The 17,227-nt window shown below is 38.5% G+C and overlaps 1 protein-coding gene and 1 long non-coding RNA gene across 7 annotated transcripts in view; one reads left to right on the forward strand and one right to left on the reverse strand.

Annotated features, from left to right (window-relative positions):
• The window catches only part of SPIDR (scaffold protein involved in DNA repair), a 247,544-nt gene that overhangs the window by 207,560 nt on the left and 22,757 nt on the right, over positions 1 to 17,227 (forward strand). For 3 of the 6 annotated variants that reach the window (XM_032222617.1, XM_032222620.1, XM_032222618.1), the window contains 3 exons: positions 3,030 to 3,170; positions 3,261 to 3,320; positions 11,138 to 11,348. In XM_032222617.1, coding sequence (XP_032078508.1) covers positions 3,030 to 3,170; positions 3,261 to 3,320; positions 11,138 to 11,348 — 412 coding nt within the window. Of the gene's footprint in view, positions 1 to 3,029; positions 3,171 to 3,260; positions 3,321 to 11,137; positions 11,349 to 13,567; positions 15,624 to 17,227 lie in introns of those variants that run through there. The other 3 variants (XM_032222619.1, XM_032222621.1, XM_032222622.1) reach the window with 2 other exon arrangements.
• On the reverse strand, positions 1,521 to 6,844 carry LOC116512249. The gene is made up of 3 exons (XR_004255861.1): positions 6,412 to 6,844; positions 4,575 to 4,649; positions 1,521 to 2,703 (listed from the first exon to the last, which is right to left on the reverse strand). It is a non-coding gene; the product is annotated as an uncharacterized LOC116512249 (long non-coding RNA).

Consider the following 17,227-nt stretch of genomic DNA (forward strand, 5'->3'; position numbering starts at 1 on the left):
TCAATTCTAATAAGGAGTTTAGCTTCTCTCTCTTGAAAATGTAAGCTAGCATAAGGCATTATAATGCAAGCTAGCCAGCTTTCAAACAGTTCATTTAGTGACCAAAGTTACAATGGCATTGAAAAAAGTGACTGATGACCATTTTTCACACTTAGCGACCGTTGCAGCATCCTCATGGTCACGTGATCAAAATTTTGATGTTTGGCAACAGATTCGTATTTATGAAGGTTTCAGTGTCCTGGGGTCATGTAATCGCCTTTTGTGACCTTTTGACAAAGTCAAATGGGGAAACCAGATTCACTTATGTTACTAACTTATCAGCTGCAGTTATTCACTTAAGAACTGTGGCAAGAAAGGTGATATAATGGGTTTAGTGACCAAAGTTACAATGGCATTGAAAAAAGTGACTGATGACCATTTTCACACTTAGCGATCGTTGTGACCATTTTTCACACTTAGCGACCGTTGCGGCATCCTTATGATCACGTGATCAAAATTTTGATGTTTGGCAACAGATTCGTATTTATGATGGTTTCAGTGTCCTGGGGTCATGTAGTCGCCTTTTGCGACCTTTTGACAAAATATAATTTTTTTAATCAACCCCCCCCCCCCCCCCCCCGGTCAATGGTGTCCCTCTTTACCAATCTGAAAATCTGGTCACCTTAACCTAGGTTCATTTTAAAATCTTCAAAGACCAGCATTTTCAGCTGCAAATACTCTAGTTTCTTCAATCAACCATCATTATTTAATCACAATCTTATATATAATCAGAGCTAGAACCATATATAAAGAAGATAAACTTCTATAATATAATACTTTATGCATGCTAAAACAGTGCTGTTAGTTGTGAAGATTAGAAAATATGAAGTAAAATGTATACAAAGCTGTTTGCAGTAATTAAGATACCATAGTTTGTTGTTTAAAATTCGACAATAATTTAATGAGATTTTGAGCTTTCGTTGTACTGATTTATAACTATTGCAGTTTGGGAAAGAAAGATAGTTAAGGTGTATTCTACCATGGAAGATGTATTTCCTGCTACAAAAACATATTCAAAATGATAATAAGGCAAACTAGAATATTCTTGTGTTTAACACTGAAATATTTTTTTCTCAAACACATAGAACTATCCATATTTTAACTGTTACTTAAGTCTTGTTTACTTAAATAGATAAGATAAATGTTGCATAGATTTTGCATATTCAATATGCAAGGAGTTTTTTCTGTGCTTCTTAATTTCAATCTCTCTGTCTCTGTCTCTCTCTCCTTCTCCCTCTCCCTCTATCCTTTCCCTCTAACTTCTTCCCCTATCCTCTTAATCTAATGAATGGAAAATATGTTTACTTTGACACCTCTTATCACACAAAAAATAAAATATTATTTAAGGTTCTTACTTAATTATAACTTCAGTCTGGGAGGGACTCCACAGAATATTAAACCCCGGATTAATGTATGTTGATGCTTATGCTCTTTGTGTAAAATTTAAAATAGGAATCATGCAGGACTTGAATAATGGAAAAGGTGGAGTTATGGTTAAGGCAGGAGTTATAGCCTGCTTTGCCTTGTATTTTAATTCCTTCATAAATAAATAATATTCTCAAAATGGAGGAAGAGTTTGGTGCAAAGGTTAAAGTACCAGGTTTAATGAGGGATTGTCCTCCTCTCTTAGCAGTGGAAGACATATGCTTTTAAGCGGTTCCATCCTGCCTCTGTGGGTGTGGTCCTTCCAAAATTGTTGTTCTGTCTTTGCTATGCTTCCCTTCCTATTGTTAGTTCTATACTAGTTGTGTTCTGAACAGCATAGGAGAAAACCAGAAAGGTTCCTTCACCAGCAAAAGATTCTCACTGGGTTACTGTTGTGGGAAATTCACCACCAAAGCTGATTTGGATTAATATAGAGTAAAACGCTTTTTTGGCTGTTCTGTGAATTTACTAAGTGCTTCATAAATCAATCTTTCTTTGAAAGCTCTTTCCAATCCTTCCACCCATCTGCACAACACTCACTTCTGCAGCCTGTAAGGAATCGTGCTTTGTGCAACATAAAAAGCACAAACATTGATACAAAGGGCATTTGTGTGTTATGCCTTCTAGTGAAAAAATATACTTAAAATATATTCACTTTTATGTTTTGCTGAGTTTGTGTTAATTCACATTGAAAATTCTGTGGATGTATATTCAATGATTAACTTGCACTTATCTCTTAGTTAATTTGGGTAAAGCAATGATGGTTGAAAGTGGGATTTATGAATTTCAGATTTGCATGCATATTGACAAAATACGGTGAAAGCACTCGAGTTCCTTTAATCAGGATGTTAAATAAGTACATGCAGTTTTGGAACATGAATCATAGCTTTAATGTTGTGATATTTCAGAAACTCCATGTGCACAAATGAATATACAAAGATGAAGCTGTTTTCATTATTGCCATTTCTTTGTAATTGGAGTAATTATCAAGAAATAACTCTCAATATTTATTGACCTTTAAATTTATAATTAGCATTATATTGCTTTATACAGTCTTCAAATAAATAAAATAGATTTGATCTCATACCAGCCACTGCTAAAGAGAACTTCATGTTACATTCTACTATTCATGTCCCCAATTATCCTCTTGCTGCTGGAGATTCAGTTTTGCAGCATTCTTGCTTCTCAGTAACATAGCTTAAAATATTTGTTGTTGGTTTCATCCTCATGTTTAATATTCTAAATGACAGAGAAAGTATGTGAAGAAATGAAAATATTAGAACCCCATTTAGCCAGTATTATCATAACAAAAGCAATTTCCGTTATTTGTTGCTTTGTGCTTAGCTATATTCTGTTGTGTCATAAATCTGTGGGTGCATACTCAGAATAAAGTGTAGATGAAATATTATTTCTGATTTTGCAAAGATGATTGATATTTGGAGAAGTTGTCTGCTAACCATCTTTTGTCACTTATTTAGAAGGGCTTCCTAGTCTGCACCAAATAAATTAATTCAGTATGGAGCATCCGTTTATTAAATGGCTATACTTATTTTTATTATTTTCAGCACGTTACTGCTAACCAGCTTCCTCAAAGTTTCTGTTACATTCTTGCTGCTTCTGCTGATTACATTGATGCAGATGAAAGAGAACAATTGTCAAATTTATATTTCCCCCCAATTGTTCATAGTCTCGAGCAAATTTACCAGGTATTTTTTTTCCTCAAAAATTTTACAATCAGTAAAGTAATCAATCAGTAATAGTTTGGGATTCAATTCCAAATTTTAATTGTTTTTCAGATGGGTGATTTACCTCAGCGTTGCAGTTTTTGGGCACATGTTATATATCAAAGACTGCAGGTATTGTTTTTATGTAAATAATCTTTCTTTATATACGTATCAACAAGTTATTTTTAATTATTATTGCATTTAGGTTCTGGGTTTAAGAGCTCAGTGTACATATAGGAGTCTCCCTTTACTTTATTTGCACAAAACCTTGTGAGATAGGCTGAGCTAAAAGGAAGTGATTAGATCAAAATCACTCACTTTGGTCAAACAGATTCCTGAACCTGATTCTTCTTATCCCAGTACAAAACTAAACCGCTGTATATGCTGTCAATCTAAATGAGAATCTTTTTATGTACTAGAAGATTCTTTGGGTGTGGTAATAGAAGAATTTCTTCTCTAGAAATATAGGAGCCATTTTCTACATTGAAATTGTTCTTTAGTTTTGAAGTAGTAAATGAATTATATGTGTCTTCTATTCATTGCTATGTAAAGCTCTTTCTTTGTAAAGTGTATAAACAAAAGTTATTTGTTATTGTTATCATAAACAAACATGTTCATTGGGCTTATTCAGTAACAGTTCAGTTCTCCTTATCACAGTTTGTAAGAACATTTTTGGCATGTTCTCATAATTCCATATAAGCTCAACAGTTCAAAAAGGTGGCCAACACAATTTCTTAAATGAGGGATCCTTGGTGCTCTCTGAACTTGGTATTATTATTTTTTTTGCAGATGTTCATTACCCAAACTAGCACTACTAACACTGATGTTACCTAGTTTAGGTAATGAAATGTCTGCAAGAAATCAACCAAGCTCAGAGAACGTTAAGCATTCCTCATTTCTTTCTTTGCTACAAATACTCTACTTTATTGGTACAATTTCCTAAAAGCTGATGTGGCCTTAAGAGTTTCATTAGTGGGTTTCCATGATTATAGTTGTTTGATTGTTATTCTGTCTTTCCTCTAAAAACTGAAGGTTTATATGCGGATTTCCTTGCCTTTTATCCCAGGAGCAACAATCTCATGAACTGGGCTCAGGTAAAATAACTGGCCCAAAGTTACCCGATTGGTTCTCATGAATAAGGGCAAATGTGAACTTGGGTGCTTCCAGTCCTACTTCATATTGGCTGTCCAATTATTAAATCAAATTACTAGATTATATAATTTCAATAGATTCATATTAAAATTAAAAATCATTTTAGAAAAGTTATTTACAATAAAATGAAAGAATAAAGTAAACACAGTATTATGATACTAAAGAAGTAATGTGTTATACCTAAAATAATCTTACTCATTTAGACAGTGCATAATATAAATAACTCCAACTTACAAAAAGTTTTGTGTATACAGTACCAGAAGGAAGATTTTGATTGAACTGGAACTTTTGCATTCACCAGAAACTACTCTGAAAGATACAAAGATGACACCAAATGCATATTTGTATGTTGAAAATATTACATAATTAGATGAGAGATGACTTAAGTGTGTAAATCTAGAAACTGCAATAAAAACTGAATATATCTGGGTAGATTTAATTTGCCACGCCCTCTGCCCTTTATAATCCAGGTGGTTAATTCTTTATTTTTGCCTTCTTCTTTCCAAGCTATTTTCCTAAGATTTCTAACATTTTCTTTCACTAAACATTTTATATGGGCTTGTGGGCAACTGCTGGAGTTTGCTTGTCAGCACAGTTGTACAATTATTCCAACAAAACATATATGACATATCTGGTTGAATTACATTCCAGAGATTTTAACTGGATATCACATTAAAATGAAACATGAAAACTTCCCTAAAAACACACATGGGAGACCCAAAGAGTTAAAAGTCTTGTAAAATTTTGTTTGTTTTACTTACTATTATCTAATACTATTATCTGACATTAAAAGACAACTTAAACATTAGATTACTTTTAAGCAGTAAAGTCTATTTTTCTTAGTGAGTTAAATAATGGTTGTCTTAGCTGTTACAGAATCAGTGATAGTTGAGTGAGCTTTTTTTAACAGAAAGAAAGAAAACTGCCTTCTGAAGCATTGCTCCAGACATTTTGGGTTCTCGCATAATTTGTATGCCTCCTGGTTACATCTGCTTCATGTTTGGAAGCCTTTAATATAAGACACCAGCAAACTGTGTTGAAATTAACTGTACATATGGGAAATCCTCAGTCCCCACAGCTAAGCATGTTCATGATGGCTATTTTATCCCTAAACTTCAGATTTGCCAATAGGATATTACAGTGGTCCCCAACCCCCGGTCCGCGGACCGGTGCCGGGCCGTGGAGTACCTGGCACCGGGCCGCGCAGCGGCCAGGGGCCATGATCGCTGCAGCGGCCAGGGGACATGATCGCTGCAGCGGCCGGGGGACATGATCGCTGCAGCGCAAAGGCTCCTGGGCCATGCGCAAAAGCTCCTGGGCCGTGCGCAAAGGCTCCAGGGAAGAGAGCCCCGCGCAGGTACACAATCAATGTGTCGTCGTGAACAACGCCCCCCCACCCCTGCGCGCGCTCAGCGGGCCATGGTAAAATTATCAAAGGCTGACTGGTCCACGGCGATAAAAAGGTTGGGGACCACTGGGATATTATACCTAGGAAAAGGAAAAATAGGCTGTTCAACAGTGACTTTTCTACATTTACATTATTGTAAAGTAGAGGGAGTTTAAACAAACATTTTTTTTAAATTTAAGGCAATGTTTAAGACAATTTATATGTCATCCCCAGTGTTTTTCATTTCCTGTAACCATCTCTCTTCCTCCTACTTTAAAAGATACTGTTCCATGAACAGCAGGGTGTACATATAAACTCCTTTTAGGATTGTGCTCCAATTAGCTGTTAAACTGTACTATAATTCACAGAAGTTTGTGTGAAGATTATATTGGCTTGAAGAACTGCTGGAAGAGACCTACAGTGCATCTTTATAAGTATGACCCTTTCACAGCAACCAATCAGATTCTTTTGGGAAGCCCATAATCCGGACAAGAAAGCATTAGCTCTTTGGTGAAGATATTAAGTGGCTTTGAATTTGGAAGTTCTGGTGCACCAAATGTTATAATAGATCTATATCCTTTTTGAGATATAGTAACCAAAATTATATATTATATTCTAAATCTGATCATAAAATAGATGCCTTTAACCCCAGAGTGGTGTAGTCTATTTCTATAAGTGACTCACCATGAACTGTCCATAGAAGAGCAGTTGGGCAGCATCTAGAATATACAGTTACTTCCAATTTTGGATAATCCACTTCCAGAATTAAATTCACCACCCAGGAATATTCAGATTTTTCTGTTTGAGTGCAACAGAGGAAAAAACGATATGTGTTGAAGGGAAATAAAAATTCCATAGCTCTATCACAGAATTTTGCACACCTCTGTTATATTCTCCTAGTTCCAAATCTTTTATAACCATAATCCCAATCCTTAAATCAGATATTCATGAGAAATCCAGCTATAAAGATGTGCTTGTATTCTTTCTCAGAATTTCTGGGATGATTGGGCACAAATAAAATATGCATGCTTCTGTCTGATAATTTTATTCATTTTAAGCTATCTGCAGAGCAGATGGACAGTTCAGAATGAGAAGGTAGATGATAGATAGATAGATAGATAGATAGATAGATAGATAGATAGATAGATAGATAGATAGATAGATATAGATAGATGATAGATAGATAGATAGATAGATAGATGATAGATAGATAGATAGATAGATAGATAGATAGATAGATAGATAGATAGATAGATAGATAGATAGATGCATAGATGCATAGATGCATAGATAGATAAGGTTAGCCCCATTTTTATAGACATTAAATAGTCAATAAAAGAGGTAAAATCTGTCAAGAATAACTAGTGCAGGAGACTAAGAAAATAATTGATTTTAATTCAATAAGGCAACTGATGAATCTTTTACAATTAAATGTAAGTTAACTGTGTCCAAACATGGCTACATATCAGTCTTGGTCAGTTGTAAGCCCTGCTGTGTCCCAGTATAATCCATCAAACAGTTGGTGGACACCACTAATTGTAAGCAGTAGAGCTCCCTATTAGGATTTTTTCCCCACTATCTCAGGTGGCCATACCCAAAGTTGCCGCAGGTTTAGGGGAAGACTAGAATTGTATAATGCTGTTGATTTGAAGTACAGCTTTTCAGATTTATAGTCTTTCTTTAGCTTCTCTGATCCTATGTTCTCAGTTTCTATAAATTAAAAGCATAGCCTTTGTACTAGAAGCATCCCAGGTGATTTTGTTTCACATGTGCATTAATTTTGTTTTAATTAATATGAAAAATTTTAAAAATTCATTCAGAATTCTGCAACTGAATGGCAATGTTAGCTCAAATATTTAATTGTAGGTAGTATTTTATAGTAGTCACTTAGTTCTACTTTATCAGCATCTTCAAAATGGAGAAAAGATACACCATTATTGGGAATGAAATCCAGAAATTAGGAAAATGTAAATGAACTCACCTAGGTTAACTGTTCCAGAAATAAAATGTCAGGGCTGGAACTTGTTTACTAGATCAATCTCTGCTAGCAAGGATGTGTCCTTCATACAAATCCACTATATCATAAAATATGAGGAAAAGACCTTGGTTCAGTTTTAAATTCTTTTGCAGACTAATTCATTCCAGGAAAAATTATCTTTTCTGACTACATTTTGTGTTTAAGAATCAAATCTCTTTTTGTTTTTGTTTTTAAAAAACATCAAAACTCCTCCAGAGAGCTAGTGGAACTAAAATTCCTCAGTTCTGTCTGTGAATTGGAAAATGGAAATATTGTCTTTTTATTATTACTATTCAGAATAAGTATTATGGTTCAAAAGGAAAATGAGGAAATATATTCCATCTGGGCTCGGGGAACCGTACTGTCACATAACTCAATCCTGCTGCTGTGTCTGTTCTGTCCTTTTTGTTCAGAACAAATTGACACACATACAGGAAGATGATGGTTTTAAAATGACTTATTGTTATTTGCTTTCTGGCTGACAGTCTTGTTGGTCAGAATCTAAAGGTTAGCAATTCAGTGTTCCAGGGTTTCTGCTTTATGTCTTTAAAAAGTATAATTAAAATTCAATTTTCAATTAACAATTGAAATGAGAACAGCAGCAAAACAAGATTGAAGTAATTACACATGGCAGTTTTTTAACACTTTTTGTCATTCATATTTTCCACTGGGTTTTTTCATAAATAAAATTAATATAGAATTATTTGAAAAATAAAATGCAAATATCAGATTAAAGCTCTAATATTCTTGATTCTGAAGAGATATGGTATCCATAGAAATCTGTTAATAGAAAAAGTGTTACTGTGACATTTTAAGACTAATTGAATTATGTCTACAAATGATGTAGTGGAAGTATCTGTAGAGTTGGGGGCATGCCAATAGAACTCCGAAAAGCAGTCTCTTAGCTCCTGGAAAGGGCCATTTGGTTCTGTGGAAATGGGTGAATTATGGCAGAAGTACTGCGAAGAAAAGGGAGATCGTGATCCTGCTCACTTGTTGTTTTAAATTCAACTGCAGCATCACTATTTCAATTTAAATACTTTTAAGTTTATAGATATTTTATAACACATTTTGGTACACCACATACCTTTAATAGTATAATCTATACATGCTTCTTTAATTTCTGAGAGGCCTACTTTTAGGAAAGTGTGCTTAAGTATTTTATATCAAAATCTTGAAGAATGACAAAAATGTCAAATGATAAAAGTTGAATGAAATTTTAATCTGAAGTAATTCTGCAGTATCTTCAAGAATTACTACCTTTCAGTGTTTATATTCACTATTTAATAGTAAGTTTCTTAGTACAAAGCTGAAACCCTTTGGGTATAGAGGGAGCTACAAAAGGTAAGCAATTTCATTATGAGATTATCTGTTTTGATGACCTTTATCTTTTGTTGAATGTATTTATCTTCCTATCCCAAATAGGATATTTATGTTGCTAGAATAGATGTTTTTGTTTCTCCTGTTACCTTTTATGAATCATTTAGTTTGTATACATCCTTGAAAAATGTCGAAATTTATCAAGGAAGAAAACTTCCATGTTTATATCTATAGAGTTTCTATCAAGAAAATGGAGCACATTACACATTATAAGACTAATGCTTCTGGTATTTTTTTTTAATTCAAAGAAAAACACACACACATAATAATTGTTTAAAATTTCAAAATAATACTAGTCAAAGGTATCACATCATATAGTATGTTTGAATTGCTCAATAATTATGAAATCCTCAAAGTGACTTATTTGAAAAGCAATGCATATAAGAAAAACATTTATATTTAAACCTTAATTAAGGGTGAACTATTCATAGTTGGAGACAGGACTTAATGCTTTTTAGTGGCCAAAACCTCTATGTGTGGAAAGATGAGGTAAATTGGGTAAGCTCAGAATTTGTCTTAGAGAATTGGAACAAGTCTGTGAGATTGATGTTCAAATCTATCTTCAACCATAGAATTTGACTGGATGACTACCAGTCACTATTCAGCCCAACTTACTTTAAATAATTGTTATTCAAATAAAATTGGAAAAAAGAGTACCATGTATGCTGCATTGCATTCTTGGAGGAAAAGCAAGATATAAAACTAACAAAAGAAGGTGGGAAAACCTACAACTTACAGGCTTTATTGGTATTTTTCACTTCAAAAGTTTACTTACTTTCAACCCATATAGTAGAGTTGATTCTGGAAATTGCAAAGGGGGACTCACAGAGCTGCAAATCATACCTGCACTATAGGAACTCACTTTGACCAGTAAGATGGGTTGCAATGGTTTGCTGTGTCGAATTGCTACAGGTAGACATCACTTAACAATTGCCCTCTTTAGCAACTATTCGGAGGTATACTTAAAAAATGACTTTATGACCAGTCCTTGCATTTATGACTATTGCGTTATCCCTACAGTCCCACATGATTAAAATTCAGGTGTTTTACAACCAGCAGGTATTTACAATGATGATAATGTTTCGTGGTCATGTTATTGTCATTTGCACACTTTACAGCTGGCTTTCAACAAGCAGAGTCAAATGAAAGCCTGGCAGTAAAATTGCAGTTAACAGAAAAACAGAGTTGGAAGAGACCTTGGAGGTCTTCTAGTCTAACCCCCTGTAATATTTCCATGTAATATTTCAGACAAATGATTCTCAAATCTCTTCTTAAAAACCTGTGATGTCTTGCTTAATGACTGTGAGAGATTCTCTTAATGATTATGGTAGAAGTAAGATTGCAAATCCCTCACAGTCATTTGATATCTCACTTAATGACTACATGCCATAATAAAAAGAGTGGTCCCAGTTGTGGTTGTTAAATGAAAATTACCCATTTACCAACTTTGAATATGGTGCAGCACCCACCCTTTTACTTTCTAAGTTTCAAATCTAGTCATATCACATTGTTGATTTATTACAATCAGTAGGCAGCAATGATGATCATTGATTTTATCTCAGCATATATACAGGACCTGGATGTCTTTCTGTTTATACTGTAGCTGGAGTCCAATCATAATCACCTCCTGATTTTCTGAAGATTTACAAAAGATCTAGTGATTCTATATGTCACCTGAAAGAATAGAAATTTTTAGCCAATATTTTGAGCTTGGGTGGTGGCGATTAAGGGTAAGATATGGGAGGAAGAGAAATGATATGCAGCCATTATCTTAAAATCACTCTAAATAGAATAAAATTGTGCCATAAAAGTTTGGCAATTTTTTTTCTCTGAACTTCAATAGGCTGCATGTTCTGTATCATTGATTGCACTCTGATTAAAATGCTGCTAGCTAAATTGAAGTTTTCATCTGCTTCTTTATTCTTTTATCTGTCTTTAATTTTATGCTGGTTAGAAAATATTTTTCTTGAACTTTAACATTTAATTAATTATTTTTTTTCCTTTCAACCCTAGGAAATGGGCAGCACTTCTCCAGACCAAAGGCAATTTTGGCTATTTGTCACTGATTTCTCATTGCAAAGAGAGTCTGAGATCAACTCTGGAACCCCCAAAACACTACCTGTCTCAATTGCTTCATCATGTGTGATTGATGAGGAAGTAATGGAAGCATTCAAGAACTCATCCCCTTGTATTATTTTCTTCAAGGATGCTATGTGTGGAAATGGTAAGGGTAACAAAATAGAAATAAATACACACTAACAGAAATTAAAATAATTAATACAAACATGTTATACTGCATATAAATATATAGACTAGCTTTTAAACATATCATTAAATCTTGGGGAGCTAAAATAATATTTATCAGTCCCTTATATAAAAAAGAGTCTCTGCAGAAACTGAAAGCAAATAGAAATCTGAAATCCAAGATTATAAATGTATACACTACCCAGAGTTGCTTTGGATTGTAAAATGGGCAATCAATCAATCAATCAATCAATCAATCAAGCTAAATAATATGGTCTCACATCATTATTCCAACTTTTAAGAATAATTCATTGATTAGAGATAATGCATTGATTAGCAAACAGAGGGCTATTAAACCCAAATAATGAGGCAATCTGAATTGGATATCATATGTAATATGAGAATACAGGTAAAACTCAAAAAATCAGAATATCGTGCAAAAGTTCATTTATTTCAGTAATGCAACTTAAACGTTGAAACTAATATATGAGATAAGACTCATTACATGTAAAGCAAGATAGTTCAAGCCGTGATTTATCATAATTGTGATGATTATGGCGTACAGCTCATGAAAACTCCAAATCCACCATCTCAGAAAATTAGACTATTACATGCAATTAATAAATATTCTAATTTTTTGAGTTTCACCTGTATAATATGTCCCCTTATCCCTTTTATACTTGCAATAGCCAGTCATTCTTAAACATCATCTGGTTACCAAATAAACATAAACATTAATATATTGTTGATTTCTTAAGATCTTCTATTTAATGTTCTTTAAAACCTTATTCATTGAATTGCTAAAACATGATAAATGAATACAATCCATACCAATTTGGTGTTCATTTTCATCTTCCCACCAAGAAGATATGGACAATGTCTTCCAAAAGCAAATCACAGAGTTTTCAAAGAGCATGGAGCAATAGTGATAGGAAACTTAATTACCCTGATATCTGCTGAGAAAGAAATTCTGCCAAGCATGGTTACTTGCAGGAAATTCCTGGCTCATCTTAACTGACAACTTTCTCAGTATCTAACTGAGAAAGTATTTAACCTTCTCCTTCAAAGGATATAGCGCAAGAAGATAACTTATATTTTACCATATATCAACAAATACAGAATTTGTTGATGAAATTGAAACATGAGAACACTGAGAGAAAGTGAGCTAGCATTTTTTTTTGTTTTAAGGAAAACAAAACATGATACTGAGATAGAATCTCAAATACTAAAAGTCAGAATGCCCTGAGGTTAATAAAAGATGCTAAGAACAGTTTAAAAAAAGGCTTGTTTATATATCTTCAAAATAAAAACAAAAAAAATGAATTAATTTACACATTCCTCATTTACTACAACAAAAAGAGCCTATGAACTCTTATTTGGATCATTTTTTTAAATAAAAAGTTTATCCCCTAGCAGTAAATTATGCAGAGCAGAATTTAGAGCAGAATTGTAATTTGGAATTAATGAAAGCATGATTAGAAAATATTATTTTACTCTTAATGAATTTAAAACTCTAGGATTGAATAATTTGCCTAACATTTTCACCAAGTGCTTACATATAATTTTTGAGACAACCTGGACAATGTATAAAAAACAAGATACTTGTAGGAGAGAAAATGTCTCTATGTTCAAAAGTGTAAGTGGAGGAGGACCCAGAAAACTACAGACAAGTCAGTCTGAGATTCATAGAGCAAATCATAAACAAGTAAATCTGCAATCACCTTGAAATGAATGCAGTAATTACCAAGTAATAGCATTATTTTTAAAAAATAATTTTTCATTGGGAAACTTTCTTAATAGATAGTGGGATTAATATGGACATAATACATCTTGGTTTCAGTAAAGCACTTGATAAAATACCCTAACATACTACGATCTCAGAAATCACAAGAACTTCACAGTAATATTTTGACTTTATTTTATTTTGTGTCAAATAGTATTCCAGCTGTGGGCATCACACTTAAAAAGCATTCAGAGAAGCTGAAATAGGTAGAAAGAAGGGTAGTGAAGATGATCAAAGTACTGGAAACTAAGTTTTCTGAAGACAGTGAAGAAACTGGCAGTTGGTCTTACCTGAACTGTATGTTTCAGAGAAGGTGTGGGAGGAGTAACAGTTGGGTATTAACCCAGCCCTTTTGCCCTGGAGTCTGAGGATAATCTTTTGAAGTCACGCCTCTGATCCTCCTCTTGCTCTCCCAGATTAACCAATGGTCGTAGCAGAGCCCTGGAAGGAAGGAACAACAGAACAGCGCAAGCACATATCCTTCCTATTGACCCTGAATGACCACTGAGCTAACTCAGGCCCCTGGCGCAGGGCGCCCTAAACAAGGGGGGGAAGTGACTCCTCCCACACCTTCTCTGAAACATACAGTTCAGGTAAGAACAACTGCCAGTTTCCAGAGTGAGGTGTGGGAGGTGTAACAGTTGGGACATACCAAAGCTAGATGTCCTAGGGAGGGATCATTGGGCCTGAGCCCCTCGAGAGTCTAGGACTCCCTGCAGAACCCTCCTACTGAAGGCTGTCTCCGCGGAGGCGTAAGCATCTAGGAGGTAATGTCTAATGAATGGTGAAGGAGACGCCCAGGCGGCGGCCCGGCAGATCTCCTCTATGGGGGCCTGGGTGGCCCAGGCTGCTGAAGTGGCCGCACTTCTGGTGGAGTGCGCTGTGATGCCCTCTGGAATCTGAAGTCCCTGTGCCTCGTAGGCCTGTGAAATGGCCGCCCTGATCCACCTGCTGATGGTGGCCAGGGAAACCTTAGCACCTCTGGTGGAAGGTTGATATGACATGAAGTGGGCTTCTGAACGCCTAAAGGGGGCCATGCGCTTAAGGTAAATGCGCAAGGCTCTTCTGACGTCCAACCTGTGCCAAGATCTTTCCCTATCCCTGGAGGGCTGCGGACAGAAGTCCGGCAGAACTATCTCTAGAGCCCTGTGGAAGGGGGAATTGACCTTGGGCATGAACGCGGGGTCCAATCTGAGGATTACCCGGTTCTCTAGGAATGTACAGAGGTCCGCTCTGCTGGAGAGAGCGTTGATCTCAGAAACTCTCCTAGCCGAGGTGATGGCGACCAGGAAGACGACCTTAAGGGTCAGAAATTGAAGGGAAACATCCCTCAAGGGTTCGAACGGTGCCTCCATTAAGGCCTGGAGGACCTTAGGTAGGTCCCAGGAAGGGAATCGATGGACCGCTGGGGGTTTCAGATTCGCCGCTCCCTTGAGGAAGCGCCTGAGGACCGGATGTTGGGATAAGGGTGGAGCGTCCACCCCCACCCCCCCAGAATGGTGGAAAGGGCCAAGACCTGTCTCCTAAGAGTGCTGGGGGCAAGTCCCTTCTCTACACCTTCCTGCAGGAAGTCCAGGACCTAATGTACTGAGGCTGAGGCAGGCTGAATGTCCCTTGCTTTACACCAGTCAGCAAAGGTGAGCCAGGAGGCGTTGTATATGCGGGTGATAGATTGCCTCCTGGATGCCTCGACGGTCCTAATGACCTTGGAGGAAAATTGGGCCTCTCTTAGCTGCTCCCACTCAATCGCCAGGCGGTCAGATGGAGCCACTCCAGATCCGGATGCTCCAGAGACCCCTGATGGAGAAACACCTCCCCCGGGGGGATCCTCCAATGGGGAGCTGAGGACAGCCCCACCAGGTCTGCTAGCGAGGGGCGGTGTGGCCAGAAGGGAGCCAGTAGGATCATCTCTGCCCCCTCTGACACAAGCCTCTTCAGGACCCTGGGAATGAGGGGAAGGAGGGGAAATGCGTAAAGTAGACTTGGTGGCCATCTGCAGCAGAGGGTGTCCGTGTTCATGGCTCCTGTGGAGGGGAACCTCGCTATGAAGTTTGGCAGCTGGGCATTCGCTGGAGTTGCGAAGAGATCCACCGTCGGTTGCCATGTTGTCCATCAGGACCAGGATGTGGTGACCGGTGACTGTGGTCTTGAAGTGTCGTAGGGCCAGGTGGATGGCTCAACTCCAACCAGTTGATGCTGTTGTGCAGATCTGTTGGAGTCCAGCGTCCCTGGGCCATCTGAGCTTCCAGGTGTGCTCCCCAGCCGAACAGGCTCGCATCCGTCGTGAGTATCTTACTCGCTGGCTCCTTGAAGAGGGATCCCTTGCTCAGTGCTTAGGTCAGCCACCAACGGAATGAGAGCAGCACTTGGGGGGGACACTCGGATCTTGAATCTGGCGTCGCTCATCCCCGCCTTCTGGTATGGAAGCAGGAACCACTGCAGCTCCCTGGCGTGTAGGCGAGCCCAAGGCACGATCCCTATACAAGAAATGAATTTCCCAAGGAGCCTGGAAAGAAGAACTACAGGGATAGAGCGTAATTTACGAACTTCATGAATTAGCTGCACAATGCTGTCCTTTCACTCCTGGGGGAGGAACACCTCCCCAGACACCGAATCTATAATAGAGCCGAGGTGTTGGAGCCTGGTAGATGGGACCAGCTGGCTCTTCTCTAGGTTGATAGAGAACCCCAGGGACCTGAGGGTGTCAATGGTGGTGCCCAGATCCTGTCTGGCCGTGGCTGGGGACCTGGCTAGGACTAAGATGTCATCTAGATAGCAAAATAGACGGACTGGTAGGGAACGCAGGTGACCTGCGGCTGCAGCCAGCACCTTGATAAAGGTCCTGGGGGCTGAGGCCAGCCCGAAGGGGAGGGCCCTATATTGGAAGTGATTTCCCCCATGTGAGAACCTAAGGAACCTGCGATGTTCCAGGGCGATGCTGATGTGGAGGTAGGCCTCCGTAAGGTCGATGGAGGCCATGAAGTCGCCCTGTCGGATGCCTTCCAAGATGGACTTCAAGGAAGTCATCTTGAATCTACGGTAGACTACCCTGGAATTGAGTTGTTTAAGATCCAGGATAGCTCTCCACCCTCCTGAGCTCTTGGGGACCAGAAACAGGTGGGAATAGAATCCGGAACCTCTCTCCCCCTCTGGGACTTCCTCAATGGCCTTAATATCCAGAAGGTGTTCGATGGCCTTAGCCTTAAGGGCTCGTTTGGCCGGATCAGCAGAGGAGGTGAAGGTGTGGAATCTGTTAGGGGGTTGCGAGCGGAACTCCAGGTGTAACCCGAGCTTAATCGTTTGGAGAACCCACTCATCAGAGGTGATGCGTTCCCAGGCATCCGCAAAAAGGGTGAGGCGACCGCCAATGGGGTGATCCGTGGCTGGATCACTTGAACCTGCGGAATGGGCGACCGCCTCCTCCTCGAAAGGGCCGCTTGCCCTGCTGCTGGCCTTTGAATCCGTCCCTAAAAAACTGTCTGTCCCCCTATCTGTGGAACCTGGGGGGTTGGTACCTGTGAGACTGAGCCTCCGAATCAGGCTGGCGGAAGGACGTTCTCCTGGGGTAGGGGGTGTGTCGGTTATCTGACCGTCTGGTCGTGACTGGGAGGACCTTCTTCTTGTTTTTGTCCTCCACCAGAAGCGGGTCCAGCAAGGCACCAAACAGTTTGTCCCCGACGTAGTCTGCTCCTGCAAGGTGCCATTTGGCTCGGGACTCCGCCTGCCAGTGGCGCAACCACAGTAAGCGCCTGGACGCTACAGAGGAAGATAAAGCTCGGGACGCATACTTAACTGCATCCAGGGTGGCATCCGCAGAGAATTGTGTGGTGCCAGCACCTTCGAAATGGCTTGCAGCAGTCGCACCTCTGTGGCCGGTGTTCTGTCCCTCAGCTCTTCCAGCCACAACACTATGGATCTGTTAAAAAAGGAAGCAGAAGCGGCTGCCCTAATGGCCCAGGTTATTGCCTGAAATGTTTTATGTATCACGGTTTCCGCCTTCTTATCCTCTGGCTTAAGACAGTTTGCAATGTCTCCCGTCACCACGGATGAGGCTGAGGCTAGAGTGGCAATCGGGT

The sequence above is a fragment of the Thamnophis elegans genome, chromosome 8 (genome assembly GCF_009769535.1).
Source record: "Thamnophis elegans isolate rThaEle1 chromosome 8, rThaEle1.pri, whole genome shotgun sequence".
Lineage (NCBI taxonomy): Eukaryota > Metazoa > Chordata > Lepidosauria > Squamata > Colubridae > Thamnophis > Thamnophis elegans.